Raw genomic sequence first — 13,666 nt, forward strand, 5'->3', positions numbered from 1 at the left:
CTTTGTCTTAAGTTTTCATTTCTACGTTCATTCCGCCTTCGTTCTGTCTCATAATGACGGTCTCAAGTAGTGACAGTAGTGACTGTGGTAGTGACGGTTTCAAGTAGTAACCGTGGCAGTCTGTCACCGTTGACCTGTTTACCCTTTCCCTCTGTCTGGCAAACACCCCTCCTCCTTCCTGGCCCAGGTAGGCGCTAAGGCCTCTCCTCCTTGGTACCCCTATGGGGCCCTGAACAGACCTCCATCTTAGCACATACTGGCGTTGTGAATTTCCTGGTCCTCTCGTGCTCCCCAACTAAAGGATGAGCTCCTCCAGGACACAGCCATGTCTTCTTCATCTCTGTCACCGGCCCTCAGGCTGGGGCCTGACCCAGAGTGGGTGATGAGCAAGTGTGTGTGGAATGTGTGACAGACGTGGAACGGGGCATCTGCTTTGTCTGGGAATTTCACCAAGGCGCTGCAGCCAAGGATAAATGGATGCTCACATCCAACATTCTAAAGAGACAGAATCTTGCAGGATTTACTAAAAGGTGGTAGAACTAGTGCAGCCACCAAGCCACCTCCAGCCTGCATAAGGGAAGATAAGAAATTTGGAATGTGATTCCTGGAAGGGACTTCATGGGAGTAGAGAGATCTGTGGCCCATTTCCACTCCCTGTAAGTGATGAGGGTGGTGAGGGGGACCCCAGGAGAACTAGGGGCTGCCAGAGAAGAGACCCATGTCACTCCCCATCTGATGCCTGCTGAGCTCCAGAAGCCCATTTGCCACCTCCCAGGGTACTAGAATAGAGCCTGTTGACTGAGTTCTTGCTAGTGCTTGACTTTTGTACCCTGGAGTTAGGGACCTCCATGAACAAAGACATTAGCGCCTGCTTGTTCCTGGAGAATTCTGAGCCCATCCTGATGGGCAAGGAGGAGAGAGGACAGGAGATGGGAGCTGCACATGTACTGTATGGTTGGGAAGGCATGAGCTTCCTGCTGACCAAAAGATGTCATGGAAGGAGCTGAGCTTCAGGCATCTAGATGGGATCCCACACAGGCAGGCAGCCCATTTTCTAGAAGACCCCAGCAGTAAGAGGCTGTGAGATGTTCCACTTCAGCCTAGAGTCAGTAGGAAGTCTCAAGGGATCAGTGTTCAACAGTATCACTGCTGGACACCAGCACTGTATGGGAGTGCCTATAGGGGGTGTCTGAAGAACCCAAAGTACATGTCATTTGAACATAACTTTTATGTGTCTGCCATATTGGAGGGTGTGGTGTGGTGGCCAGTGAGGATTAACCATGAGAGAGTTAGAACCAGCTAAGTCAGAAGACTTGCCCAGCCAGTGTAATGCAGGCAGCTAAAACTTGAGAAGCCCTGTAGTCTTACTGGCTTGAAGAACCAGAGTTTGGGGTACCCACAGCAGCTTGAAAGTGAGAAGGGAAATCTTGTAACAAAGAGAATCAGAGGAGTCCTAAATTTTGCACATAAAATCTTCCCAAATCTCTGGTTGCCCCCTGACACGCACGGTGCGGCAGACTCCAGGTACTCTAGCCAAGGCTAAAATAACTAAACAGGGATTCTAGCTTCTGCTCATCATGGAGACAGAGTTTGAGTCCAGCCAAGGTAGCTGCCTCCTAAAACAAAAAGTCAATGCTCTTTGAAAGAGTATAACAGAATCCAGAGTCCCTAACATATCATCCTCAATGTCCAGGATACAACCCAAAAGTACTAGACTTATGAGGAAAAAACAGTCAGGTACCAGATATATGAGGAAACAAACATACCACCATCCTCAAGAGAAAAGACAGTTAATAGAGACTGACTCTGAGATGACCCAGGTATTGGATTTGCAGAAAAGATTTAAAAACTACTGTAAATCTGCTCAAGGATATAAAGGAAACAATGCTCATAGTGAATGAACAAATAGGAAATTGGCACAGAAATCTAAAAAAGACCCAAGTACAAATTCTAGAACTGAAAAATACAATATCTGAAATAAATTTGTTGGATGGATATGACAGCAGATGGGGAAGACAAAAGATCAGTAAATTTGAAGACAGGTCAATAGAAACTATCCAATCTAAAGAACACAGAGAAAAAACAAAGAAAAGATAAGTAGACCCCTAGGTACCTGAAGAACAATATAAAAGAATCTTACAGAGGCTTAATTAGATTTTGAAGGAAAGGAGAGAGACAGAATGAGATAGAAAAAATATGTGAAGAAATAATGACCAACAGTTTCCCAAATTTTGTTAAAAGTATTAACCTAAAGTAAGTGAACCCCTAAAACACAGTAGTCTGTTCCTTAAAGCAGTGAACAATCAGCCTCTGTATCTTCGGATTCTGCTTCTACGCATTCAGCCAACACGGATGGGAACTGCAGTGTTTGCAGGCTGACTATACATGTTTCTTCTAATTGGTATAGAAACCCATTCCTATAAAGCAAATTGTATATAAAGCACAAAATATATAAATGAGGAAGCTATTCATTTACAGGGCCCTGCACTACAGCCTGTTCTAAAAGGAATCACTGGTCCATGATGACTCTTTTCCTAAAACCGGGTTTTACTCATGGCTTTTTTTAAAGGCAGAGCACATAGAGAACCCTCGGTAGCTATGATATCTGCTGTCCTGAGGCCCAGCCTGCAGGCTGCAGGACAAGGAGGTGTCATAGGGGTGGTGGGGGAGGCTGTGGCCATGGGCTGAGAGCCAGCAAGGGCATCCGATGCTCTGAATGGGGCTGGGATGGGAGTGGGAACTGACCTGAGGCTGGGCCGCAGGATGGCGTAGCCCACAATGAAGTGCACCTTCTCCAGGTTGGACATGGGCCGGTCTGCACCAAGGCCATCGGGCTCCAATGCCTCCTCTCCAGTGTTCAGCTGGCTTGCCACCTTGAAACCCAAAGGCAGCCATCAGGACAGCTATGATTCTCCCCATCTGCCAAGTAGGAAACTGGTGCACAGGGAGGGAAGCAATAGACTGGAACCCTGCAGCAGGCCAGCAGCAGCTGGGAGCAGAGATTTGTGCCCTGGGCTCACCTGGCCCGTGATCTGAGAGGACCGCTTCAGCTTCATGGAGGAGATATCCTTGGTCCCTTTGTCCTTGAGGCCAGATCTCTGTGGAGGGAGATGGTTTCCACAGGAAGGTGAGCCTGGGTTCACCTCAGTGATGCTGACCCCACAGCCTCCTGGGGTGTAGCACATGTCCCTTTCACCCAGCCATTTCCTGGCCCGATTTATAAAGCACCATGCAGTCCCTCAGCTCGGTAGAGCTTTACCACACACACATACAGGTGCATGTCCCATCCTCACTTCCAGGTGTGGAATCAGAGGCTCAGGGAAGGCAAGAGACTAGATAAAAGCTGCTCAGTGGGTCACCGGCCCCCAGGGAGGGGCTCAGGGCTGTTCTGATCCCAAAGCTTGTGCCTCTCCCCAGTAAACCCCTGGGAGGTGGGACTGGGTCTGAGCCCAGGTGCTTAGGACAGCCCCAGGCCATGGTCATTCTCAGTAAAGATAGCAGATGAAGCAGGATGCTCTGCCACTGCAAGGTGCTCTGCCGGGGATCCAAAGAGACAGGGTTGAGAGGCCGGGTAGGAGGGAGGGACTGGCTGCAGCCACCAGGATCTGTTGCTCTCCTTAGGCAGAGGCCGCCCCTTCTCATGATGGTGTCATGAGAAGAATTTGCTGCCAAAATTGGAGCTCAGTGTGGGACTGAGCTTGGGTGGGGGTCAGCCTGGTCCAGGGCCAGGCACCAGCTCCTGGGTGCGTCAAAGCTGGTTTACCGTGCAGGGGCTGGCCATGAAACACATGAGCTGGCAAAGTCTGTGAGGGCAGTGAGGCTTGCTGGGCTCACTGCTCTGTGTCTGGGGCACATCATGGATACTTAATAAACAGGTGCAGGACAGAAAACCTGAGATCTGACCTCTGGGAAGCCAGTCCTGCTTCCCCCCATGTCCACCCTTCAGAGGTGCTGGTTGGCTGGACTGCCTCCCAGAGTCTTTTTCCTGAGTGGCTGCCAACCTCCAACGTGGCCCCCGTGATCCCTGCATCCTGAAATTCCTGCCCTGTGTGGGCCCCTCCCACAGCCACAGGTATGTGACTTCCAAGACTGGATATTTGCACCTTCCTTCTTGCTTTTCTTCTTGGATCACTCATGTTGAGGGAAGCCATGTTGTGAGGATGCCCAGGCAGCTTTGTGGAAAGGCCCATATGACAAGGAACTGAGGTCTCCCACCAACAGCCATGTGAGTGAGCCCTCTTGGGAGCAGCCCCTCCAGCTGTCAAGCTTTCAGATGACACCATCCCCAGGGGACAGCTTGACAGCAACCTCATGAGGGACCCTGAACTGGAACTATGCAGCTAAGCTGTTCCTGACCCTCAGAAACTGTGTGAGATAATGAACATGTGCTATTTGAAGCAGTTAGGTTTGGGGGGGTAATTTGTTACACAGCTACAGATATGACACACTCTGGCAGAGCCCATACCTCTAGAGATCAAGGAGTCAGGGCTTGGGCCTGGGCAACTTCTCTGTAATTCCTGGACAAGGTTGGCCATGTGATGGGGCTGCAGGCTCCTTTAGATTCCTATGCAGTCAGCCTGCACACAGGACCCCACAGGTATTGAGCTAGGTCCTAGCTGGTCACCTGGCACATGGGGCAGTCATGGGCTCCTGCCACTGGCGGGCCACTGAGTGCTGTCACTGCGTGTAATTAATTTGGACTGTTCTTGGTTAGTTCCACTAAGATTACAGCATGGAAACAGAACTTAGGAAGGACTTCTGACCAAAAATGGATGTGAATTAACTTTCACTAGAGGACAGGGTAGAAAATGGGTCAGGAGCTCGGTTTTTGAATTCAGCAGAATGGATTCAAAGCCCAGGTCCCATGCACATGTCCACTGCAACTGGGGGCAGGTCATTTCAGCTCTTCGTTTCTTTAGCTATAAATAAACATAGTCATCCCTACCTTGTAGGGTTAGCCCACCTGGGAATTGAATTAAGAGTAGCAGCTGGCACAGAGCAGGCTGTCAGTCAATAACACCTGTTATTATTATTGTTATGTGCATCTGAATCTGGCTCAAGTCACACCCAATACTCAGAGTCCAGGGCACCCTCTCTGTTAACGACTGTATAATTCAAAAAGCCCGGGATGGGGATTCATGAGCTCCTGAGCATGGTTCAACACTGAAAGTGCCTGCACCATGGCCTGGGGGCTGGGTTCCGTGGGTGAGGCTGAGGACAGGGCTCCAGGTCTTGTCTCTCCGTCCTGTCCAGCTGCCCCAGGGACTGGGCCCTGGTAGGCACCTGGCAGGTGTCACCCTCCTCTGCCCGCTGCTGCCCCCCACTTGCCTGTGCAGATCTACTGTGCTGTGGAACCTGGGCACCGTGCTCCCTGCCCAGCGTGTCATGGATCTGCTGCATCACTGAGCTGCCCTGCTGGCTGCTCCTGGCATACAGCACTGGCTCTGGCAGGTCACCCATGAACCTCAGGATGACGTTCCATATGACCAGGGCAGCCTGGGGAAACAAGACAGAAGGCCCAGTGGGAACCCATCGGTGACTACGGCCCCTTCCTTCTCCCCCCGAGCCATAGCTCAGACCCCAGGCTCGGGGCTGGCCTGATCCACTAGAAGCCAGTGAACCCTGGTACCAAGCAGTCAGTGTCATCTTCGTGGTAAAGCAGCGGGTATCGGAGGGGCCGCCGGATGTGTGTGTGGCTGGCTGATTTCTGGAAGTAAGTCACAGCAAACTTGGGGAAGGTGTACTCGGCCAGGCCATCCACATCCTCCTCAGGCTCCTCCGCCATGGGGACTGTGTCCAGGTCAACCTCAAGCAGCTTCTGGGTCTTTGATTCCAGATCCTACGGCCATTGAGGGAGAACATGGGTCAGCACGGCTTTCAGGTAACAACCAACCTAACAGCTGGCTGTCCAGCAGGCCGGGCAGCACGGGGGCTGTTGCGTTATCCCGCTCCCTGAGGTGCTGGAGACCACCCATCCCCACATTCAGTGGGCTCAGGTGGGCTGCCGTGTGCCAGCACAGGGCTCTCTACACACCCTGCCGGGCAGGGGCAGGGCTCCTGCCCTCTCCCCTCCTGGCCGCATGCCCCATCCTCACTGCAGCTTCCTCAGCCACACTGCAGAGCAGCGGCTTCAAAGGTGCTCTGGGGGTGCCCAGGTGGGGTCAGATATATGCGGGGAATGCTGTGTGATGGAGAGCCCAGCAGCATTGGTGGAGAAGGCTCCAGGAAGTCTTGCAGGTGGGAAGCCTGCCTGACTCGAAGGCTTTGACCACAGAACCCACGCATGCTCCCCTCTTCTGTGCAGGACCAGCAGGGCTGCAGCACACACTTGGCCACCGCTCTGGCTTCTCAGGGAGCCGAGAGGTGGACTGAGTTCACAGAATGGGCAGGCTTCCCTGTCCCCACCCGGGGCGGACTGTGGACACCAGGCTTGTGTTACCTCAAAGCGCGGTGGGGCCTGGCCCTCCTGGCCCCCAATCATGGCAGGGAGGAAGCCGAACACCTTCTCCACCATCTCCGTGTCAGTGACGGTGTCGTAGATGGATCTGCGCTTCTTGGTGGGGAGAGCACCTTGGCTCTTCTGCCCCTCGGCCGGGATGACCAGCGGCGCCTGCATACCCCGTGGAGGAAGCTTACCCATGGGCCCAGCCCTGCCTACCCCACAGGGCAAGCACCTCCCAGAAGCCAAGTAAGCCTCATCCTGCCATCGTTTGTCCAAATCCATACTCTGCTCTGAAACAATAGATTTTAACAGCTAGTGTGGTTAGAGATCAACCAGCCAGGGCTTTCCCTTTCCCAGTGATAATCAGAGCTCTGGAGAGGTGAGGTTGCTGGCTTGTCCCTACCCTCAGATGGCCCTTAAGACACCCCTTCAAACTCCAGGGACCCCCTAGGAACCTGGCTGCACAACCACTGCTCAGTACCACTTGGTCCCTTCATTCAAAGGGCATCAAGGGTCCACCAGGACAGGTCCCCAGGGACTGCAGTAACGAAGTCACAGATCAGACTGCTTTGCGGCCAGCTGGGGGCATGCGGGTGCAGAAGCATGCTGCTGACGTGTCTGTGGGTGCATTCTCTCATTTGCCCTGTTCACTGTATTAGCAGTGTGCTTAGTAGACCAAGTTTTCATCCATGGAGCAGAAGCCCCTTTGCCTTATCACAACTTCCAAATGAGCCAAGTGTGAAGGTTGAGTCTCAAGTACTCGATGGAGGAAATGGGGTTATTTTCTTGTTGCTGTCCCCCTGCTCCCTGTCCTCCCAGCCCCCCAGACACTCAGCAGCTCCCCTTGGTATTAATACTTCTGTCCCCTGAGCTGTCATACACAGCCCAATAACCAGGGCACTTTGCTCTCTTCCATGGAACTGGGGCCTTTCCCAGCTTCTCTGGCTCAGCTTTGCTGCACCTTCCAGGGGACTGAACATCCCTGCCCCAAAAATCATCTCCAAGGTGAAAGGGAGGGGACCGGAGCTCACCTTCCAGGTTTAAGGCTAAGGCTGTCCCATTGACCTGCTGCCTCTCCCATGCTATACCCTGCGTGCTCCTGGGTGGTGGCCATGGCTCCCCAGCCATTGCAGAGCCCTTGTAGAACTGACTTTGAACAGGGAGAGGAGGGTGTGTCTCTCATGATATCTACATCTCAGTCCAGATGGCTGCTAATTTGCCTCTTGTGTCCTGTATCCTTGCTGTGCTCTTGAGTAATTGAACAAATTTTACGTCTTGGCTTGTGGTGGGGGTGGGGGGATTTTCCAAAGTGCTCTGGTGAGCTCTCTACACAGCTGCTCACTCCTTCTTGCCCTCACCCACTGGGGCCCCAGCCAGCCCCACCTGCCCAAGAGGCTAGGTGACCACCTACATTGGCCTTCCTTTGCTGGAAGTTGCGCCGGGCAGCCATGCCCCTGGCATGGGCCTGAATGACCACCACTGCCCTCCTCTTGGTCTGGACTTGCTGGCGCACCAGGTATCCCCTGCACAGGGCCTGCAGCTGGACTGTCCTCTGCCGCATGGCCTGGTACTGCCTCGCCAGCAGCTGGCTCCGGGCAATAGCCTGCAGGCGCTCAAAGCCCACGAGGATCTGCGGTGGCAAGAGGGAGGTGGGATCAGGGGCAAGAAGGCCTTCCCCAGGAAACAGAGAGGGGTGCTCCCCAGGAGACAGTGCAAGATAGATTCACAGTTAGTTTTGTTTTGGCAAAGGGCTGGTGCTAGAATGGTACACACCTATGAACACAAGAATAGTAAGTGAGTTATTGCTTGTAAAGTACTTAGACCAGAGCCTGACGTGCAAATAAGTGCTAAATAAGCATTTGCGAAATAGCATAAATAATAAAGTGGCCTCCTTGAGGCCGTGGATGGAGAGAATTCGTGTGGATTTCGCATGGGTGAAATGGGAGAGTGGATTCCTGAGGCCCTGCTGTCCACATCTGCCAGCCAAGTTCAGCTGACTTGCCCACGGGCTAGCACACCTGTGTGGAGGCCTGTGGCCATGCAAATCCCTCAGAGCATCTTTAAAGTAAAAGTGCAGTAATAAATGGATGAACACCAGTGCCGCAAACATCCGCTGGGCCACAGCGGTCCCTGGGCTTCCTAAAGACCCGCCCAACGGGTTGGCTTAAGAGCTTGGAAGTCACAGCCCCTCATCTAAATCCCAGCTCTGCGGTTTACTAGTCTCATGCTCTTGGGGAAACTGCTCAACCCCTCTATGTCTCAGTTCCTTGATGTACAGAGTTGGTTTAATATTAAATAAAATGATGTATGCGAAGCAACAGGCCCCAAGGAACTGCTCCACACAGGTCAGCTACTATCATACCGTTGGTGGGCATGGAATGCAGGCAGGCTGGGCCAGTCTTGCTGATGTGACCATTTCATGTCATGACCAGTCACATCCATGACAAAAGCAAGTGGCCAAGTGACACGGGCACAGCCATAGTTGCTCTAGTTCATTCTTTTGAGCAGATACTCATTAGCAAATGCCTGTGGTTAAGAGAAAAAATTAGGAAAAGGTACTTGGAACAAAGAATAATCAATCCATTTGATTATTTTGTTGCCTGCAAGTTGGGAAAAGCCAGGAGTTATTCCATTCCAGAGCAGGACACCTAGTCTAGCTCTGAGGATGCTCTAAATTCTGCAAAACATTTTGAAGCCTATAGACCATGGGGCCAGAGATTATGCTAAGAAGAGACTGTGTGGGATGCTGAGGTCTGATCATTTTAAATTTGCATGCCACGTCTGTGAATGGTTTGATCCTTCCTGCCTGAGGTCTCTCATTCAGAGAAACAAACTTTACAAATCTGTCTTTCACTGGACAGTTACCCGCTGGTCCCGTGGGCCCAGCCGCCCCAGCGAGCTCTCTCACCAGCTTGAAATTCCTCCTGTTGCAGTAGCCTCTCCACCAGGCCTGCAGGGTCACAGCTGCCCGCCTCTGCCTCAGGAACTCCCTCCTAGAAGGGCAATGCAAGCCGCACACATGTAACAATCCCAGATGGTTTAAAGCCTCTGGGGGAGAAAAACTGGTTTGGAAGGGAAGAGGGATAGTGAAATATTGGGAAAAATGAATATGTACAATCCTTTCTCAGAAGGTGTTACAGACCAAAAGACACACAGGCAGGTTAGGAACAAAAAATCTACTATCAGCAACCCAAATTGGTGGATGATGACAGTCCAGTTTTTTGTTTTTGTTTTTGTTTTGTTTTTTTAAATGGAGTTTCACTCTTGTCGCTCAGGCTGGAGTGCAATGGCACGATCTCGGCTCACTGCAACCTCCGCCTCCCAGGTTGGAGCAATTCTCCTGCCTTAACCTCCTGAGTAGCTGGGATTACAGATGCCTGCCACCACGCCCGGCTAATTTTTGTATTTTTAGTAGAGACGGTTTCACCATGTTGACCAGGTTGGTCTCAAACTCCTGACCTTAAGTGATCCACCCACCTTGGCCTCCCAAAGTGCTGTATTATAGGCGTGAGCCATTGTGTCCAGCCGACAGTCCAGTTTTTTAAGTTATCAGAAAATTCTTCCTTATTCCCTCCACCCCCAAAGAGCTACAAAGGGATAAAACTTACTTCCGCATTGTTATTGCAGACGGCCCTCCTCTGGCCACTAGCCCAGGGCTAGACACGGAGAATAAAACCTGAAAGCTGGGCTCTGGCGAGGCGGAGTCACTCCCAGGCAAGCTCAGTGCATATAGAGATGCAGGCATGCCTCAGTTTATTATGATGTTACTTTGCTTTATTGCACTTTGCAGATATTGCGTTTTTAGAAATTGAAGGTCTGTGGAAGCCGTGTGTTGAGCTAGTCTATTGGTATCATTTTTCCAAAAGCATGTGGTCACTTCATATCTGTATCACGTTTTGGTAATTCTTGCAATATTTCAAATTTTTCATTATTATTACATCTGCTATGGTGATCTGTGATCTTGAATGTTACAATTGGAATTGTTTTGGGGCATCACAAACTGCACCCATATAAAATGGGAAACTTAATAAATGTGTGTGTTCTGACTGCTCCACCAACCAGTAGTGCCCCATCTCTCTCTTTTCTCTGTTTCCCTGTTCCCTGAGACACAGCGATACTAAAATTAGGCCAGTTAATAATTCTATAATGGCCTCTAAGTGTTCACGTGAAAGGAAGCATCTCATGTCTCTCACTTTAAATCAAAAGTGAGAAATGATTAAGCTTCGTGAGGAAGGCCCATCCAAAGCTGAGACAGGCCAAAAGCTAGGTCTCTTGTGCGAAACAGCCACGTTGTGAATATGAAAGAAAAGTTCCTGAAGGAAATTGAAGGTGAAGGTGCTACTCCAGTGAACACATGAATGATGAGATAGTGAAACAGCCTTCTTGCTGATATGGAGACAGTTTTTGTGGACTGGATATAAGATCAAACCAGCCACAACATTTCCTTAAGCCAAAGCCCAATCCAGCGCAAGATCCTAACTCGCTTCAATTCTGTGAAGGCTGAGAGAGGTGAGGAAGCTGCAGAAGAAAAGTATGAAGCTAGCAAAGTTTGAGTCATGAGGTTTAAGGAAAGAAGCCACTTCTATAACATAGAAGTGCAAGGTGAAGCAGCAAGTGCTGATGGAGAAGCTGCAACAAGTTATCCAGAAGATCTAGCTAAGGTCATTGATAAATGTGGCTGCACTAAACAACAGATTTTCTTTTCTTTTTTTTTTTTTTTTTGAGATGGACGCTCCCTCTGTTGCCCAGGCTGGAGTGCAGTGGCGCGATCTCAGCTCACTGCAACCTCCACTTCCCAGGTTCAAGCGATTCTCCTGCCTCAGCCTCCCGAGTAGCTGGGACTACAGGCTTCCACTACCATGCCTGGCTAATTTTTGTATTTTTAGTAGAGATGGGGTTTCACCATATTGGCCAGGCTGGTCTCGAACTCCTGACCTTGTGATCCACCCACCTCGGCCTCCCAAAGTGCTGGGATTACAGGCATGAGCCACCACACCCGGCCAACAGATTTTCAATGTAGACAAAACAGCCTTATATTGGAAGAAGATGCCACTAGGACTTTTATAGGTAATAGAGAGGTATAGAGAGGTCAGTGCCTGCCTTCAAATCTTTAAAGGACAGGGTGACTCTCTTATTAGCAACTTATGAAGCTGGTGACTTTAAGCTGAAGCCAATGCTAATTGACCACTCTGAAAATCCTAGGGCCCTTAACAATCATGTTAAAGCTACTCTGCCTATAATCTAGAAATGAAACAACAAAGCCTGGGTGACAGCACATCTATTTATAGAATGGTTTACTGAATATTTTAAGGCCACCATTGACACCTACTGCTCAGAAAAAAAGATTTCTTTCAAACTATTACCACTCATTGACAATTCACCTGGCCACCCAAGAACTCTGATGAAGACATACAAGGAGATTAATGTTGTTATGCCTGTGAACAAAGCATCCATTCTGCAGCCCGTGGATCAAAGGGTAATTCAGACTGTCAAGTCTTATTTAAGAAATAAATGCCATAATGCTATAGCTGCCATAGATAGTAATTCTTCTAATAGATCTGGTCAAAGTCAATTGAAAACCTTCTGGAAAGCTTTCACCATTCTAGATGCCACTAAGAACATTCATGATTCAGGAGAGGAGGTCAAAATATCAACATTAACAGGAATTTAGAAGTTGATTCCAATCCTCATGAATGACTTTGAGGGGTTAAGACCGGTGGAGGAAGAAACAGCATATGTAGTGGGAATAGCAAGAGAATGAGAATTCGAAGTGGAGCCTGAAGATGTGGCTGATTTGCTGCAATCTCATGATAAAGCTTGAATGGATTAGGAGTTACTTTTTTTTTTTTTTTCTTTTTTGAGACAAGGTCTCACTCTGTCGCCTAGGCTGGAGTACAGTGGTGCAATCTCGGCTCACTGTAACCTTCACCTCCCAGACTCAAGTAGTCCTCCCACCTCAACCTCCTGAGTAGCTGGGACTACAGGCACACATCACCATGCCTGGCTAATTTTTTGTATTTTTAGTAGAGATGAGGTTTCACCATGTTGCTCAGGCTGGTCTTGAACTCCTGGGCTCAGATGATCCACCTGCCTCAGCCTCTCACAGTGCTGGGATTACAGGCATGAGTCATCTTGCCCAGCCAGGAGTTGCTTCTTATAGATGAGCAAAGAAAGTGTTGTTGTTGTTTCCTTTCTTTGTTTTCTTTTTTGGAGACAGGATCTCACTCTGTCATCTGGGCTGGAGTGCAGTGGTGCCATGAGCTCAACATAACTTTGAACTCCTGGCTTCAAAGATCCTTCCACCTCAGCCTCCCAAATAGCTGGACTACAGGCATGCACCACCGTGCCCAGATAATTTTTGTATTTTTCTTTTGTAGAGATGAGTTTTCACTACGTTGACCAGGCTGGTTTTGAACTCCTGGCCTCAAGTGATCCTCCTGCCTGGGCCTCCCAAAATGCTGGGATTACAGGTATGAGCCACTGTGCCTGGCCAACACTTTCTGATGTCATTCTACATGTATGTAGAGAAAATATTTAAGAAAATTGTATTACATATGAGAGAAGGTAAATGGACATAAAAGGGGGTAAAGTTTCTATACTTCACTGGAAGTGGTAAAATGATGACACCGGTAGATACTTTCTCTCTGTGTGTATGTGTATAATGTGATACCTAATGCAACCACTTTAGAGAGCTAGAAAAAAGATATATACTCTAACACATTGTAGATAAATCAAAATGAAATACTTACAAATTTTTAAATAAGTCATAGAAAGGCCAGAAAAAGAAAACATAAAAATGCAAAGGAGAGAGAAAAAAATAGAAAACAAAAAATAAAATGGCAGACTTGAGCTCTAATATGAATAATTACATTAAATGTAAAAGGCCTAAATACAGTAAGTCCTCAATGTTGTTGATACCTTCCTGGAAACAGGCTTTGAGTGAAATGATATGTAATGGAACCAACTGTTTTCTCATCATTATAATGAAACCACATTGAAGGGAACAATGATATTCAAACACCTGCTGTATATTCTTGGAAAGTCATAGTTTCCAAGAATCTGTTGATGATGTTAAGGGAGAATTTAATGTATGCCAATGACATACATTGGCAGAGATTGGCAGAATGGATTGAAAAACATGATCCAATTACATACAGTCTATGAGAAACTCACTTAACATATAGTTATATAGGTAGGCTGAAAGTAAAAGGATGAAAAATATAG

At 49.1% G+C, this 13,666-nt stretch overlaps 1 protein-coding gene across 2 annotated transcripts in view; it reads right to left on the bottom strand.

Moving 5' to 3' along the window:
• The window catches only part of MYO7B (myosin VIIB), a 78,202-nt gene that overhangs the window by 22,140 nt on the left and 42,396 nt on the right, over positions 1-13,666 (bottom strand). The window contains exons 19-25 of one of the 2 annotated variants that reach the window (XM_055262100.2): positions 9,351-9,435; positions 7,854-8,072; positions 6,440-6,610; positions 5,630-5,839; positions 5,329-5,496; positions 3,021-3,098; positions 2,746-2,873 (exon numbers count right to left, since the gene is read on the bottom strand). In XM_055262100.2, the coding sequence (XP_055118075.1) occupies positions 2,746-2,873; positions 3,021-3,098; positions 5,329-5,496; positions 5,630-5,839; positions 6,440-6,610; positions 7,854-8,072; positions 9,351-9,435 (1,059 nt within the window). The remainder of the gene's footprint in view (positions 1-2,745; positions 2,874-3,020; positions 3,099-5,328; positions 5,497-5,629; positions 5,840-6,439; positions 6,611-7,853; positions 8,073-9,350; positions 9,436-13,666) is intronic. The other variant, XM_055262101.2, reaches the window with a different exon arrangement.

Source organism: Symphalangus syndactylus, chromosome 22, assembly GCF_028878055.3.
Source record: "Symphalangus syndactylus isolate Jambi chromosome 22, NHGRI_mSymSyn1-v2.1_pri, whole genome shotgun sequence".
NCBI classification, from domain to species: Eukaryota; Metazoa; Chordata; class Mammalia; order Primates; family Hylobatidae; genus Symphalangus; species Symphalangus syndactylus.